Source organism: Rhineura floridana, chromosome 11 (assembly GCF_030035675.1).
Source record: "Rhineura floridana isolate rRhiFlo1 chromosome 11, rRhiFlo1.hap2, whole genome shotgun sequence".
NCBI lineage: Eukaryota > Metazoa > Chordata > Lepidosauria > Squamata > Rhineuridae > Rhineura > Rhineura floridana.
In genome coordinates this window covers 306,505-323,400 of record NC_084490.1, presented here as the reverse complement: position 1 = coordinate 323,400, position 16,896 = coordinate 306,505, and the positions used below count along the sequence as shown (strand labels likewise).

Genomic DNA, 16,896 nt, shown 5'->3' with positions numbered 1-16,896 from the left:
GATGGAGTTGGAGCCAGGAAGCGGAGGAGCAGCACTTCTGCATGGCTTCTGGGTTCATTCTTTTACCCTGTGACGTTCTCTTCACGTTTGCTAAGATACGGGCAGCTGCTGAAGGCCCTGTCCTGTTTGGACCCCATCGAAGGGGTGTTGTTTAAAGGAGCATCTGACCCTGAGGCAGCTTCTGCTGTTCTTCTCTTTGGCCTTCAAGGTACAGATAATGTACAAATGTTATTTCTGTCTCCAGCAACTGTGCAGAGATTTTGTAGCCCTCACAGTCTAGGCTTTGTTAGAATTAACCACCTGCGGCTGCTCCATGCATGTTGCAGGATAAGATCCTCTGGAGGGTCTTGTGATTTAAACTAACAATGCTGACTTCACAAAGGGGAAAAGGCAAGTGATTCTGAGTTGGGGTGAGAAAGGGCAGGTGAGTTAGGAGTTTTGGGGTTTCACATTCAACACCAGCCAGTGGCCTTCATTATCACACACAACTTGGGGTGTGTGGCCCACTTCCACATTCACCCTTCCCCACTCCATTTTTGCTGAGACTCCTCTCTAAGTGTGCTATAACACTGTGATTTCTTGAGGGTTGCAGAAGGGGGACAGAACGGATCCAGGTGGTGGTGATGGTGGTTTTAATTGAACGCCTCTAAGAGTTTGCAGTGCTGCACCTGGAATGCTTGTTTTGAGATTGCCCCTGGGAAGAGGTCAGGCTGAGTATTTGTGGCCTTGCATGGCTCCATTGTGACTAAGGCCTGTTGATACCTGTTTGTTCAAACAACTGGTGCCAGTGGGTAGCGGGTGCTGTGTGGGTACGAAACGGTTCATTTTGACTCATTGCAGAGAAAAAGATGTTCCTCTTAATGCTCCACACCCATGGTGTGTGTCGCAGCTTTTCTTCTACAACCAGGAGGGCAGCCATCTATGAGATGCGTGTTGATGGGGAGTGGGGGAAGGTTTGTCATCCAGGTAACGGGTTGAGAAAAAAAGATTGCAACCCGATGTCCTCCGTGGGGACCTCTCTCTAGGTGGGGAGACTTTGTTCTCCTGACTCATGCAAGAACCTGAATTTATGTCAGATACACTGTGAATGACCAAGTTTCTTTGGGTGGGGACAGGAGTGGGAAGGGAGACAGCTTCTGTCGCTTTTACTGGAAAACTTTGGGATGCTTCATCAGCACACTCTCAATGTAGTTCTCCAGTTCCTCATCGTGGGCTTCGCTGTCGTCATAATATTCGTCTCTTGGCACAATGGGACCGGGAAGAGGGTGGTAGCGGTGGTGGGCTGGAGGCTGGAAAGTCCAGGGCTTGATGTAATTGGAGATCTTGTTGGTGGTGGTGCTGCGGCCACTAGGCCTGGCTCGGTACCATTTGGGTGCGGGATATTCATCTCCTTTCAAGACTTCATTCCAGGCTGCCTCATTCTGCTTGGGGAGGTGGTGGTAGGGCTTGTAGGCTGGAGGGTAGTATGGGTTGGGGGCCGGCCATGTGTCTTGGTAATAGGGGCCATAGGAAGGGCTCTTTGGGGGCTTGTTCCACGGTGCTGCCACTGACAACTTGCCCTTGGTGGTGGTGGTGCTGGGCTCTGGCACCTCCTCCTTCTTCTTCTCAACATTGTTAATGATGTCTATGACATCATCAGCCGGCAGGTGAAGTTTGCTGGAGAGTTCGATCAGCCGGTCGATTGTGTTGGGGTCTATGTCGTCCTCGCCGCCCTCCTCCTCCTCCTCCGGGGCCTCATTGGACCGCTTGTCTTCGGCCACGTTGCCCTCCTCATCCTCAAAGAGGAGGGAGCTGCCTTTCGCGCCCTCTTCCTCCTCGGACCGCTCCTGGGCATTGGCGCCTTGCTGTTCCTCCTCCCCCTCCTCCCCATCCTTCAGCAGGTACTGCAGCAGCAGGTCTGAGGCCATATCTGCAAGGCGCTCCTCCTCCGCCGCGGCCCTGCGAGCCTCCTCTGCCTGCTTGCGGCTCTCAGCCAGCTCCTCGTAGCGCCTCTGCAGGAGCTGGTGCTCCAGGTGCTGCTGCTGCCTCAGTTTCCTGGCCCCTGCCCAGGGCTCACTCGGGGGAGCCTTGCGCTTAGTGTTGACCTTCAGCTGCTCATACTCTTCCAGCTCCTTCAGCACATCATTCCGGGGGCTTTCGGGGCCAGCTGCTTGGTAGCCCTGGGAGGACACCTCCCTCTTGGTGGTGGAGCTGTACTGTTGCAGTTCCTCCAGCATGGACTTGAGCGTCTCCAACTCCTGCTGGCCAAAATTTCTTTCTTCAGCTTTTGCCTCTTTTTCTTCCTCCTCCTCCTCTGGTTGGCCTCCATCTTTGCTGGCTTTCCAGCCCTCCTCCTTCTCTGGCTGCTGCACGTCAGAACTCATGGTCTCACTAGGGACCTGCTCCTCATTGGCGCTGGGCTCGGGGTTAAGGTGCCGCTCGCTGGGTTTGCTGGGCTGGATCTGAAGTGCTTGCAGGAGGATGGCAGCCAAGGCCTTGGGGTCCACGTCTTGGAAGAGGTCACCTTCATGGCTGTCATTCTGGTCTTCTGCACCTGGGCTGGTCCCTGGGAGGGAGTGAACCCGGATGCTGCTGGCTGGCATGTTTTCAGCCTTGAGGAAAGTGTTGCCTGGGTGGGCCTCCTCCTCCTCAAGGGAAAGGGGGACAGCATCAGCAGCAGGGAGGTGGCACTGCACCAGGAGGCAAAGAGAGAGGAGACAGGCTGCTCTGTGCAGGGATTGGGGCCGAAGCATCCTGCCTCGAGGATGGAGGGGCTGTGCAGGGACAAAAAGGAATGCCTGATCAGAGCTTGCTGAAGAATGAGCCCTCCACATTCTCTCTCATATATACACACACACACATATACATCTCTCTCTCTCTCTCTCTCTCTCTCTCTCTCTCTCTCTCTCTCTCTCTCTCTCTCATACTCTCTCTCTCTCTCTCTCTCTCTCTCTCTCTCACACACACACACACACACACACACACACACACGGAAGAGCCAAAATCTCCCCCACAATCCCCCTAACCCTGGGGAAAGGTACCTGGACCCACAAGCCGGGCAACTTCTAAATCCCCCCCCCCCGGAGATGATGGAAACTGGTGTGAGTTCTCTTTCATTATGTGCCCCTTCTTAGAACGTGACATTTGCAGGGGCCCAGCCCTCGCTAAAATGGGGCCTGGGACTCTTCACAACTCATTTTCATTGCGACACACTTGCCTTGCCCCTTCCCACCCCACCACCCAGCTGTGATGTGCTGTTTGCCGGAGTGATTCCTGCCAGCTGCCTGCACAGTTGTGAAGTGGCACATTCTGTACTGTGCATTCAAAATGGGCTCACTGACAATTCCGTGCATTACAGCCGAATTCCTGGATCATACTCTCGTCGTAGGGTTGTCTGCCTGCCAGCAGGCTGTACGTACACAGCTGCTTCTGACAAATTGTCTTTCATGCGCATACGTACTCGCAGGGACTGGTAGGGGAAAACTCCATGCTCCCTCCCTGTGCAGTTTTTCAACTCTGTGGGGTTGCCAAAACGTGTGGAGAATAGTCCACTCCTGCTCACCTGCCCCACTCATCCCAACCCCAACAGCGGAGGGAGGGAGAGCTCCTGGCAAACTCCCCCCCTGCACCCCCCTTCCCTTGGCAGGACAATCATCTGATACCCTGTTAGATTCTTGCATTCTCAGCTGGGTATTTTCAGTGGGGGGAGGGGCTGCTGTTTGTTTGGAATGAATTTTAAATCAATAGTTTTATTACTGTCATTATTCCACCAGCCCAAGATGATTCCCCATATTGTGGGGGGCAGGAAGGTTCTGCTGTCTGAATCCCGTGGTGGAAGAGGGGTTGGTGGGGTCCTTTTATAGCCACATCTGGGGTTTTCATCATTGAGCGTCCCTAATGGGGCACAAACACACCCTCATCCTCATTTCATCAGCTGCGGTTCTCTTTCACCCCAGAGGCTTCCTTTCTAGTGACAGTGAGATCTTTCTCTCCCCTCCCTCCCACCACACACATAGAGTTATTTTAGAACAAAGACGCCCCCGCCTCTCTCACAGCCCACCTTTGCTTTCCCAGTTAAGTCACGGCTGTGACTCACTGGCCAGACTGGTTCCTGGTGGCCGAGTGCCACCTTCCTCCATCAGAACAAGGGCGGAAAACCTGCGCGCTCCCCCCCCCCTCTGCAGTCCCCACACCCACCACCCACACATGCAGGGGAGACAGTGACTGGCAGCCTCGACGCCGCGGCCTCGCCCTCTTCCGGCTAAGACCTTCGCTGGCCCCCGAAAGGGGCCCATTTTCAGCCCCTCTACATAATTTGGCTCCATCACAATCTTAAGAGACCCTTCCCAACACCCCAAATTTCTCTTTTTAAAAAAAGCAGTATCAAACACGCTCACAGTCTCCCTCCCCCCCACGAAAAACATTCGCCTTGTTCGGGAGAGCCCTGCGAGGCGACACCTAATTCCACCCCGTTCTTCTTGAGGGACCGCCGTGCGTTTCCTTCTCTAGCGGGGCCGCTCCGTCTTTCTTGGCCCTCCGGATTCTTTGCCAGAAGCGAGTATTCGGGGCTGCCCACGCGCGTTTCACACCACCCAGGTGACGGGAGCTCTCCCCCCGCGTCCATCTACCGGCCATTTCCCGAAGCGGCCGAGATCGTCCCGCTCTCCTCCTCCCGCGGACGGGGTTCCCTCTTCCTCCGCTCTCTTGCTGGCGGAAGACGCCCGTCCCTCTCCGGGAACCGCTACAGGGGACCGCCCTGCACCCCCCATCTCGGCCGCCCGGCGAAGCGCGGACGCCCTCCTGCCAGCCAGACATCGCTCCGGCTCTCCGCCGTCGCCTCGCAACAGCCGGCTCCCCCTCCCCCGCCCGAGCAGCGCCCCACCTTCCTCAAGACGCCCCCGCTGCCTTCCTCCGCTCCGTTCGCGGGGAGGGGTGCCCCACCCCTCTGTGCCTGCGCGTGATTTTACAGGGAGGGGGACGTGTTACCGGCTCCGTGGCAACTGCGCCGGCCAGGGGGCTCGCCGGCGCCCACCCACCCCTAGTCGGTCTCCCGTCTGCCGCTGCCTGTCCGGCGCCGCTCGCTCGGCTGGCACGGCTCGGCTCGCTGGCGTTCAGCACCTTGGACAGCGGCTGGGTTGGGCTGCTGCTTTTGTACCACCAGCCAGGGCCACGTGGGGGGCTCCATTGACGTCAGTGTTCATTCATAAAATTCGAGCACGATTGGAGGGGAGCCCCGCGCCTGCGCGGAATGTGAGAAAGCCCTGTGAGTGAGTGAATGGATGAATGAAGGAATGAATGGAACGGAGTGGAGTGGGTGAATGAATGAATGAATGAATGGCTGAAAAAGGAGAAGGAGAAAGGGGTTCTGAATGGATGGGAGAAGGGAGACGGAGCCTGAGGAGACACCGAGGAAGCCTCGGCTCCAGGGGCCTTTACGAGGCTTCCCCGTCGCCTGTGGCTGGCGTGGATCCTTGGCTTTGGGGGCCTTTCCGGGTTCCAGTTAGAGAGGCGGAGAATTGCTCGCTCGCTCTTCATCCCACCCTCTTTGTTAGGACCGGTGCGCGGGGGAGGGCTCTACCTGTGGGTTGTGGGCGCGCGGGCGCGCAAGGAGCCCAGCGAGGAGCGCGCTTTCAGGCGTGTGCTCCGCCTTGAGTCCTCGCCGTCTTTCTGCAAGCGCGCGCACGCACGCGGACCTCGGCGCGCGGCTCCTTCTCTGCGCCGGCCCGAGTACCCTTTGTCTCTGCGGCAGGCGCCTGTCGGGAGCGCTTTTCTCCTGAATGCAAAGCAGGTGGTGGTGTGGCGACAGCGGCGGCGATGCCCGCGCGTGGACTTTCCTTTCCACCTCCGCCATGGCTCTGTCTCCCGACGACCCTGGGGCTCCATTCTCCCCTCCCTCTCTCCTTCCCGTCCCCTCTCGCAGCAGTGTCTCCCATTCATGCACAGAGTGCCCTCCACAGACACGCATACCTCGCCGCTGCCACCCTGTTCAATCCTGCCCTCCATCCCTAGACGGGGATCTTCTTGGTTCCCAGAATAAGAAGCGCCATTCTATCTCCCCACCCCCACGCACACACCCTTTATATGTGTGTGTGGGGAGTGCCATGGGTCCTGGGGGGAGGGGAGGGGCAATGAGTCACCCTCATACTCTCCGCAGTCCTCTGCGTCCTTCACGCCCCTTCTGAATTGGGGAGGGCGCGCTGCTGTGTCTTCTGCTGTGGCTGCATTAGTCAAAGAGCCCACACCATGGGCGAGGGAGAGGCAGCTCAGCATGGGGGTGATGCTCTGGGGCACACCCCACTTCCTCTGCTTCTTGGGATCCTGCAAAGCTGCTTCTCGCTCCCCCCCCCCAAGCATCATCATTTGTATTTTGCTGCAATGAGGGGATCCGTTTTGGCCCATACTCCTGGTGCTGCAGTTTCAGGATTTGGTGGAACCCTGGGCTGCTCAGTGCTGGGGTAGGCATCAAAGGGAGGGTGGCTACCCCCCGTTGCAGCTGACCTCTGCTGTAGGAAGGTGGCTCTGTCCCTGAAGCCACATTTCATCTTTCTGTGTTCACACAACCAAGGGGGTTCAGGGGGGTCTCTTTGTCCTATTCCAGGCACCCCCATTCCCCAACAAGCTGCAGGAATTCTCTGTTCATCTGATTTAGAGCTGAAATTAACACTCACAAATACATGGACGATTATTTCAGAGTCCTTTTAGATTTCTGGGCAAAGCTCTAGATTCTCTTGGGTTTGGGCAGATTTCAGCTACAATAAACCATCCAAACTGGGACATCATTTGTATGCTAATTGTCAAGTAACATCAAATATTGGAACCAGAAAAAGTTATAAAAGACTCTGGATACCAAACACAGATAAAATAATTGGTAAACTTCAGTGCTGAACTTTCAACATTAAGGAGGATGTTTTCAAGCAGATCTTTCTTTCTGCTGAAATGTAGGTGTGAAACCAGTTCCTGCTGAATGGCTGCTCCCTTGGAGAGATGTGGTTGTTATCAGTGGCACTGCTGGATTTATGAAACCAGACATTCCACATGTACGCGCACACACATGCAGCAATGCAACAGAAACTTGTGTTGCCATCCTGCGAGAAGAGCCCTGCTGGATCAGACCAAGGTCCAACACCCTGATTTCCACGGTGGCTGACCAGGACATGAGGGCAATCCCACCCACCTACGCACTCACCTGGTATCCCTAATCTCCAGACAGTCTTCTAGAATGCTGTTCTTCAACCTTGGGTCCCCAGATGTTCTTGGCCTGCAACTCCCATAATCCCTAGCTAGCTTAGCTACTGGTCAAGGGTTCAAGGGAGTTGTAGTCCAGCAACATCTGGGGATCCAAAGTTGAGGAACACTGCCCTAGAATTTATCTCATCTTTTGAAGCCATCCAGGCTGGTGGCCATCTGCTTCTTGTGGGAGTGAATTCCATTGGGTTGACATAAGAAGATAAGAATTTCCTGCTGGATCAGGCGAAAGGGGGCCCATTGAGTCCAGTATATCCTGTTCTCACAGTGAACAGTGTGGCCAACCCATTGCTCATGGGAAGCTTGCAAGCAGCACCTGAGTGCAAAAAGCACTCTTCCCATCCTGCAGTTTCAAGTATTTGGAAGCATACCACCTTTGACTATTTATTTATTTATTTATTGAATTTATTTAGTCTCCCATCTGGCTGGATATCCAGCCACTCTGGGCAACGTACAAAATAGACATACAAATACATTAGACATTAAAAATCTGAAAACAATGATAATAAAATCTGACTGTGGAGGCAGATCATAGCCATCATGGTTGGTAGCCGCTGATAGCCTTGTCCACCATGAATATGTGTAATCCTCTTTTAAAGCTATCCAAGCTGGTGGCCATGACTGCCTCTTGTGGAGGTTAACTATGCATCAGGCTATCCACTATATGCCCAAGGTCTCATTCCTGGTCAGGCTCTGCCATTTCAGACCTCCTTGGTGTATATGTGAGGGTAATATCCATAAGGTTAGGAATGTAGGTCCTTGTTTTTTGGACTTTGCAATGCCTGCAAACTGCACGTTCACCACCCACTTTTTCAGACGCAAAAGTTCATTCCCACTTTGACACTCAACTCCGCAGGCTGGGGTCCTCTCCCTCCCTCCCTGCCCCCCTGGCCAATGGAGACCCTCTGCTAACACAAGGCATAGCTGCTAATTCTCCAACAAGAAGGTTTGAGCCAGGAAGAAAGGGCCGGAAAGACCACAGAGAACAGTGGAGGACTTGGGCTTGTGAGAGATGAGAAGGGCAAGTGAGTGGACAGTGAGGGCTAGGAGATTTGAGCTCATGCAGAGGGCAATGTGGGATCCTGCTCTGGGATCCGAGGGTGGGGATGATGTGAACAGCCTGCCCATTTGTCCCTTACCCCCCATCTTCTGTTTGAGTACACAGAGTACACACAGCCATTTGCATGCCCCCCCCGTCACCCCCTCCTCTGCCATTTTCCATCCTTTCTACCAGTAAATTAGTCGCTCCCTCCCGGGGCTAATGCCGGATTTCCGGGCTGTCAGAGCTTAGATTGATGCCTGGTGAGTGAGTCACTCTTGCAGCAGGAGCCTCTGATTGTGTGAATGAATCAAAAGGGCTGGATCCCTGCTTGGTGTAAACCAGGGCTGGAGTCTGGGGTCTCCCCTTCTCCCTTAAGTCGCAGGATTGGAGAGAAAGTGGCCCAGACTGGGGGGGCATGGCTTGAGAAATGGAATGGGGGGCTAGGCCCACAGAGCAGGAGGGCAGCCCTCCTTGGCAGAGGCTGCAGGATTCAATTTCATGCTTGGCCAGATCCAGTGGGTGGATGGACAGATGGGAGTGAGAGGAGGGGGGGCGGAAAGGAGTGGCAGCCATTTACGTCCTCTGCTTCCTTTGCTTCTGCCAGGTCTCCTCACTCCTCCGTAAGCTTCAGCTTTCCTCCTGCTCCTTAGTAATTATCTATGTGTCCTACTCCTCCCCTCTCGTCCCCCCAAAGACCACCACCCTGGAATGGAAACCCAGACAAACACACAGCAGCCGTTTACTAGCTTGTAGGCTGTGCCAGGTGGGTTGGTGGGTCTCTGAAGGAAGACTCCAGACACTGACCACCCTCGTGGACTTTGTGAGGACCCCGTGCCCAGACACCTGGGAGGTCTGGCAGAGGGGTGTGGAGGTAAGAGGGTGAATGTAGCCCCCCCTCATGGACATTCCTAGGGCGCCCAAGTGGGTTAGTCTTCCTTCCCTGCTGCACTTGGGTCAAATATGGCCCTGCCTTTTCTGGAGCTGCACTTGGGCCAGTCTTGGCGAAGAGCAGCAAGAAGCCTTTGCTTCAGGTGGCTGATTCCAGAGGGGGGCATTTCCCTCCCTCCACATAAAAATGGGCCCAGAAAAGGATGCCAGCTGGACCGTCTGCTGAGTGTGGCCAAACCACTGTTCCCAATTAGCCCCTCTGGCTCAAGGAGAAGGCCCCTGAGAGCCAGGAAGTGGGTGGCTGCTGCTGGCTGTTGCTTCCCTCTTGGGGCTGTGACGTTGTGATCTGCTGCCTCTTCATTCTCCTCTGAAAGCCTTGAATTGTAGCATGCCATGAGCCACTGGTCTTGCAATGACTTCTTACAATCCAGGGGGTTAGTGGTGACTTTGACACTGGGTGTGGAAATCTCCAAGGAGTGCTGAGAGAAGAATGTTGCCCTTCAAGTCCTTGGCTCTGGTGGGCCTGCCTCTCCCCGGCCTTGATCACTCCTCGGGACACTTCTCCTTGCCCCCCCTGCGTAGCCTCCTCCTCCTCCTCAGTTCACCTGCAGCACATGCATCTGTGTCCACCTCCTCGCCATCCTTTAACCTCTCCAGCATCACCCAATACATGTTGTGGCCTCGAGTGGAACCCCAATAGTGCCCCCTTCCCTGCCCCCCACTTGCTAGGGCCAGCACATTGGAAAGCCTTGCTGCACCAGCTGGATGCAAGTTCCTGCCCCCCCCTTCTTGTCACACCACGTGAGGTGAGGCTGCCTCACCCTCAGAAGCATTTGCCTCTCCTAAGCAAGCCTGTTCCTTGCTCTCCTTCCTCCTTCTGCACAGGGAGACTCTGCCCACCCAGCTGCCCTGAAAGCCCTCCCTGTCTCTACCCACCCATCCTGCCCTCCTGCCCTCCCCCTTTCTCTCCCTTTGTTTCAGGAAACAGCCCCTCCCAGGCCCATCACCATAGCAGGGGCAGAGCACCTGTCTTGTCTCCAGGAGGCATCAGGTTCCACCCCCAATGGCATTGCCAGGCTGGGCTGGGCTGAGCAAGTGACTCCTGCCTGAACCCCAGAGGGTCCCTGCCAGTCAGGGGAGACAATATGCAGCCCAGCTCCATTGGCTGCGAGGACTCAGTGACCTCCCCAGAGCAGCCAGAGCTTCTGCCTCCTCCCTCTGGGGGCCCCAAACTCACTCCAGGCTCGAAACAGAAGGAAAGTGCCGTAGCTCCAGGGAGGCCCCTTCCGCCCCGGATTGCACGCTCAGTCTCTGGCGGCCTCTCCAGGGGGCCTGTGAAAGACTCCTTGTCTGGACCCCTGGAGAGCCCAGAGATGGGCCCTCTTGGTGTAAGGCAGACTATATGTTCCTCTGAGGCCCCTGCCCGCCTCCCATTCCTCATCCTCACATCCTTCCACTGGCCATCAACCCAACCTTGGGCACTTGTCAAACACTAATCCACTTTCCAGCCCTGAAGCCGCCCAGACACACATGGCGCTCTTTTCCTGATGGGGTTGTGTCTCTGCCTGCCTGCCCCTCTGAACCTTTGCTGTGCTCTGTTGTGCCCTGCAGAGCACCAAAGTGGGTGGATGTTCAGGATGGGGTGGGGTGGGGAAGACAGATTGCCTCACCAGAGCCCAGCACTTCTTTGTCAACAAATAAGCTGTGATTTTTCACCCATCGAGAATAACAAATGCCTGTGAAGATTATTTCTGGCATTAAAAAGCTCTCCCTGAGGAATCAAAAGCAATGAGACAGAGGCCTGCAGGCAGTCTACGTTTCTGGAGCAGAGATGAAAGGCAGACTCCACAAGGAGGGATCCATTTGCTGGACCCAGCACAGAACCCCCTGCCCTAATTTGTAACAGGAGAGGTTCTGAGCCTTATGTAGTGACGGGGTAGTCTCTGGTGCTGTGCACCATAATGGGGGGGGCGGGGGGGCGGGGGGGGAGACTGCTGATCCAAAAGAGGTTGCAGCGCTGAGTCTGGTGTGCAAGTGCAAGACCTACTGACCCAATCTTGGGGCACTATTTTGCCTGGTGATTTGTGGGTGGTCCCATTTACTTCTGATCTAGCTGTTGAGGGCCCCCTTTCCCTAACCCACAGAGGATATTGGTTCAGTCTTAACAGCTTCACTTGATGTATTTTATTTATTCATTTTATTTATATCCCGCCCTTCCTCCCCGCAAGGCCCAAGGAAGAAAGATGTGTGGGTCAGCTGCAGAACCCAGAGCAGGATGCACTTCATCCATCCCCAGCTGACTGAGTAGGGCTGCTCTGGAGTCGGACACCTTACCCCACTGCGACTTGCCACGTGTAGACTCTGCATTGTCATCAGAGGTGAGGTGGGGGTGGTTTGTTGACATGTGGGATGGCAGTGGATGTCAGGAAGCTCCGGAAGGTGCAGCTGGTGCAGCTAATGGAGCTGCCTTATACCAGGGCAGACTCTGCATCTGGAGTCTGCTCTGACTGGCAGCAGCTCTCCAGTATCTCAGGCACAGAGGACTCTTTTCCACCACAGGAACATAAGAAGGTAAGCAGAGCTGGCGGGATCAGGCCAAAAAGGGCCTGTCTAGTCCAGCATATCCTGTTCTCACAGTGGCCAACCGGATGCCCATTATGGGAAGTCCACAAGCAGCAGGACTGGAGCGCAAGAGGACTCTCCCCTCCTGCCATTTCCAGAAAGTGGCATTTGGAAGCACGCTGCCTCTTTCTATGGAGGCAGAGAACAGCCATCCTGGCTAGTAGCCACTGATAGCCTATTCCTCCATGAATGTGTCTAATCCGCTTGTAAAGCCATCCACATTGATGGATTTGGAAGGGAAATGGAGAGAGCCGTATTACACCAGGTCAGGCCACTGGTTCAGCTAGCTCAGCGTTGTCCGCACTTGGCTGGCAGCACTTTCTAGTCAGTGAGGTGCTAGACTAAGAGGCGTGTTTTTTTTTTTTTTTAATAATTTTTATTCAAATTTTTCCAAAAACAAACAAAACAAAGTCAAAAAGACATAACAATACATCAACAAAAAATGAAAATAAAATAGTTGACTTCCGATTTGTCGCAGATCAGCTATAAGTATATAATATACATCAAACCTGTCCCTTAATGTATACATACAGAGTCCCTTTTCTCCATAGGCTGTCTTAATTAATCGTCAAATCCCAGTATCATCATTTTATTTTGATCTTTCAACAAAAAGTCTAAGAGAGGTTTCCATTCCTTAAGAAATGTATCTGTCGATTTTTCTCTAAGTAAACATGTCAATTTATCCATTTCTACTAAGTCCATTAATTTCAATAACCATTCTTCCATTGTTGGTGTTGATTCCATTTTCCACTTTTGTGCATATAATAATCTTGCTGCCGTAATCATATATAATATTATTCTTCCATATTTCTTTTCTATTTGTTTATCCATAAAACCCAATAAAAAAAATTCTGGTTTTGACTGAATATTTATCTTTAGAATTTTTTGCATCTTCCTACCTATCTGTGCCCAAAATGATTTTGCCTTTTTACATAACCACCACATATGATAAAATGATCCTTCTTGTTGTTTACATTTCCAACAAACATTAGAAACATTACTATACATTTTTGACAACTTTTCTGGAGTCATGTACCAACGGTACATCATTTTATAAAAATTTTCTTTAAGATTATAGCATAAGAGGCGTGTGTGTTGAAAGTGGGCTTTGGATGCAGGTTCCCTGTGACCATCATGACAAACAGGTCTTGGTTGGTTTCTCCCACTTTGGGGGAAAGTGATGATGCAATCCTTGAGCTCTTGATTTTAAAGGAAAGAAAAGCTGAGAGTAGCCATACGTGGACCCTGGACTTCAGGAAAGACGATTTTAATAAATTTGGAACAATGGTAAGTAAGGCTCCGTGGCAAGCAACCCTAATGAGAAAAGGAGTCCAAGATGCATGGGAGTTTATAAAAGAGAAAATTCTAAGGGCAAAATGGCAAACAATTCCATCAAGGAAAAAAGGGTGAAGCCGTAGAAGCCAGTGTGGCTTCACAGAAAGCTTAGAGATGACCTGAAAACAAAAAAAGGACACCTACAGGAAGTGGAAAGAAGGCCAGGCCACAAAGGAAGAGTAAAGACAGGTAGCACAGAATTGCAGAGATGGCGTCAGGAAGGCTAAAGCTGTGAATGAGGTGAAGTTAGCAAGAGATGCCAAAATCAACAAAAAAGCTTTCTTCAGGTACATCCACAGTAAAAGACAGAGAAAAGAAATGGTGGTTCAGCTACTCAATGAGGATGGCAAAATGATAACAGATGACAAAGAAAAGGCAGAAGTGCTCAATTCCTACTTTGGCTCAGTCTTCTCCCAAAACAGAGTCTATGACCCTCCTGGGAAACTGGAAGTACAAGTTGAAGGGGCAGGATTGCAGCTTGAGATTGATAGACAAATGGTCAAGGAATACCCAATCACTTTGAACGAGTTCATATCTCCAGGGCCCAATGAATTGCATCCTAGAGTATTGAAGAAACTGGCTGAAGAACTCTTGGAACCACTGTCTATTATCTTTCTGAAATCGTGGAGGATGGGTGAAGTTCCAGATGACTGGAGAAGGGCTAATGTCCCAATCTTCAAAAAGGGCAAAAAGGAGGAACCTGGAAACCACAGACTGTCAGCCTGACATCAATCCCTGGGAAACTGGAAGGAGGTAACAAGTAGGGTACCACAGAGCTCGGTCCTGGGCCCAGTACTCTTCAACATTTTCATTAATGACTTGGATGAGGAGGTGCATGGAATGCTTATGAAATTTGCAGATGATACAAAATTTGGAGAGATAGCTAATACCCTGGAAGACAGAAACAAAATTCAAAGGGATCTTGATAGGCTGGAGCACAGGGCTGAAAACAACAGAATGAAATTTAACAGGGAAAAATGCAAAGTACTACACTTAGGAAAAAGAAACCAAATGCACAGTTATAAGATGGGAGATATTTGGTTCAGCAATACTACATGCAAGAAGGATCTTGGAATTGTTGTTGATCACAAGCTGAATACGAGCGAACAGTGTGATGTGGCTGCAAAAAAGGCAAATACTATTTTAGGCTGCATTAACAGAGTTATAGTTTCCAAACAGTGTAAACTATTAGTTCCCCTCTATTTGGAACAGGTTGGGCTTAATCTTGAGTACTGTGTCCAGTTCTGGACATCACACTTAAAGAAGGATGCAGACAAACTGGAGGGCAACAAGGATAATGAGGGGACTGGAGCTGGGTGTGTTTAGCCTTGAGAAGGGAAGACTGAGGGGAGATATGATAGCACTCTTCAAGTACTTGAAAGGTTGTCACACAGAGGAGGGCCAGGATCTCTTCTCAACTGCCCCAGAATACAGGACACGGAATAACAGGCTCAAGTTACAAGAAGGCTGATTTTGGCTGAACATCAGGAAAAACTTCCTGACTATCAGAGCAGTAGAACAATGAGACCAATGACCTCGGGAGGTGGTGGCCTCTCCAACACTGGAGGCCTTCAAGAGGCAGCTGGTCAGGCACCTGTCAGGTATGCTTGTAAGTTGGATTCCTACCTTATGGGCCCCTTCCAACTCTGCTATTCTGTGATTCTATGAGCCTGAAGGTGCTTCTGCGCTAGAAGAATTCAATTCTATTCTGCCCAGCCTAAGTCTGTCTTTAGTGTGTGGCTTTTAATGCTTTTGCTTTAAAGGCAGTCTGGAGGTTCCCCTGCAGCCTGTTTGTTGGGTGTGTGCCTGAAAAGAAGGGGTGCCAACATGGCCAGTTGGGGGTGCCACTGCTGCAGTGTCTGACTGGGTTGCAAGATCCTAGAGCCAAGCTCTCTGTCTCCACAGGGTGGGAGGCTGAGCCTGTGACTCACAGGCGGGCAGCAGCCAAGCCATTGAGGAGGAGATGATGATGATGATGATGAGACATCCTTTCTGGTTAATTAGGCATGGTTTATAGCTCTGTGAGGGGAGGGGCAGGAGGGAGATGGTGATCCCTCCCAACCACGGTCAGGCAGATTTGTAAGAAGAGCAGCAGGCAGAACTCGTGTGTGTGTGCGTGCATGGGTGCACATGACAGGAAGGGTGCCTGCTGCCAACTGAGAAAAGAGAGAGGGGAAACAGGCTGACAGAGAGTGCAGCCCCCTGTCACTGCGGGAGCCCCATTCTTGCAGAGCCAGGTGCTGCCTTGTTTGTGTTGCCCTCCTGAGCCATCTGGCCTGGGGTGGGGTAGGGTGGGGTGGGGTTGCCCTTGGCCAGCAAGCCAGTTCAGGAGAGATAGGGAGGGGCAGGAAAGAGGAGTCAGGACTCCTGGGTTCTCTGGCAGGGGTGGCAATGGCATGCATGTGAATAAGTGTGTGTGTGTGTGAGAGAGAGAGAGACAGAGAGAGAGAGAGAGAGAGAGAGATGGGAATCGGTGAGCTTCCTTCCTATGGGCCCTTCATGTTGGGGGTGGGGGAGAGAGAACATTTTAACTCCAGAGAAGTTCCTTCCTCCCGAGGAGGCGGCTTTCCCCAGGGGTGAGGGAGGTTTTTATGAAAGCAGGAATGTTGTGGGGAAATGCAGCCCCCAGACCACACAGGCCAGTCCCCCTCTGGCATCGGCTGGCTTTGGCTGCGCGGTGAGGCAAAGGAGGTGCGGCTTCGTGCGGGTCAGTCTTTAACTCGCTGCCCCCGCCAGGGAGATCGACCAGTGGCAAGAGTCCTTTAAAAAGGACAAATCCACGGAGGAGGAGGAGGGCTCTGTCAGCGGCTCTTAGTCATCCCAGCTCAACAGAGCCTCCATGTTGGCTCCATGTTGGTGGGCAGGGAGGGTGGCTCTCCCGCCCCCCGCCCCCGCATCATGCCTAGTGCTCGGGTGGATGAACCTCTGATGTGGACGGGAGAAGTAAGTTCAGTAGTTCCCTGTGGTCTCTTCTGCCTCAAGTTCCCTGCAGAAATTTCAGGAGACGTGCCAGCTGCGATGAGCACCATTCCTGGAAACAAATAGGCGAAGCGGCCTCCCTCCTGTCCAATACCCTTGTCAAAGTGAGAGGCAAAAAGACCCCCAAAACACACACACGTGTGTGTGTGTGTGTGTGTGTGTCATTCTTGCTTGGCTCCTTCCATCTGCTGCTCTCCCCCCGCCCAGCTGGTGGAGCACGTGATAGAAACGGAGCTGGAAATAGCTCGAGACTGGGGGGGAGGGTAGCGCAAGCGGTGTGTGTGTGTGTGTGTGTCCCGGTGGGCGAGTGGGTGGCGGTGGCTCAGCACGTGCCAACAGAGAAAGACGTGCCAGGCGCTGTCACGCAGCAGCCCCCTGGCAGCCCTGCCATTTCTGTGCTCCCCCAGACGCCGCCCCTCGGGGAGAAGCAAGTGGGGGCCTCTCCTCCGGCCCTTCGCTCCCGGGAGTGCTGCAGAAGCCCCACCTGCCCTCCCAGAGGCCCCTTAGCCCCCCGCTGGCCGCCAGTTCCTCCCTCCCTAGGACGTCTCGACTCAGTCCTGCTCCTGTTCCCCGGAGACTGACCCTCCTCCGCTTATCGGGTCGGGCGCTCCAACTCTTAGGGAGGCCGGCGCAGAAGTGGCCGACCACCCGCGCGACCCCCGGTTAGAAATCTGCCAGGATTTGGGGCTGGGAGAAAGAGCCGGTTCTCCCAATACCTTTGGGGTCCTGCCCAACAGCCGAGCTAGTGCCGCGGGCCTGCAAACGAGGGGCGCCTCCGCGTGGCTCCTGGGGCCGCGGACAGGGTC

The 16,896-nt window shown here is 53.2% G+C and overlaps 1 protein-coding gene across 1 annotated transcript; it reads right to left on the bottom strand.

The window, feature by feature from the left end:
- Nucleotides 1-338: 338 nt before the first annotated feature.
- Nucleotides 339-6,006, bottom strand: VGF (VGF nerve growth factor inducible). The gene is made up of 2 exons (XM_061588836.1): nt 5,947-6,006; nt 339-2,753 (listed from the first exon to the last, which is right to left on the bottom strand). Exons 1-2 carry the CDS (start codon nt 5,980-5,982, stop codon nt 1,146-1,148), a joined length of 1,644 nt encoding a protein of 547 aa, XP_061444820.1. The 5' UTR covers nt 5,983-6,006; the 3' UTR covers nt 339-1,145.
- Between the last annotated feature and the right edge of the window lie 10,890 nt (nt 6,007-16,896).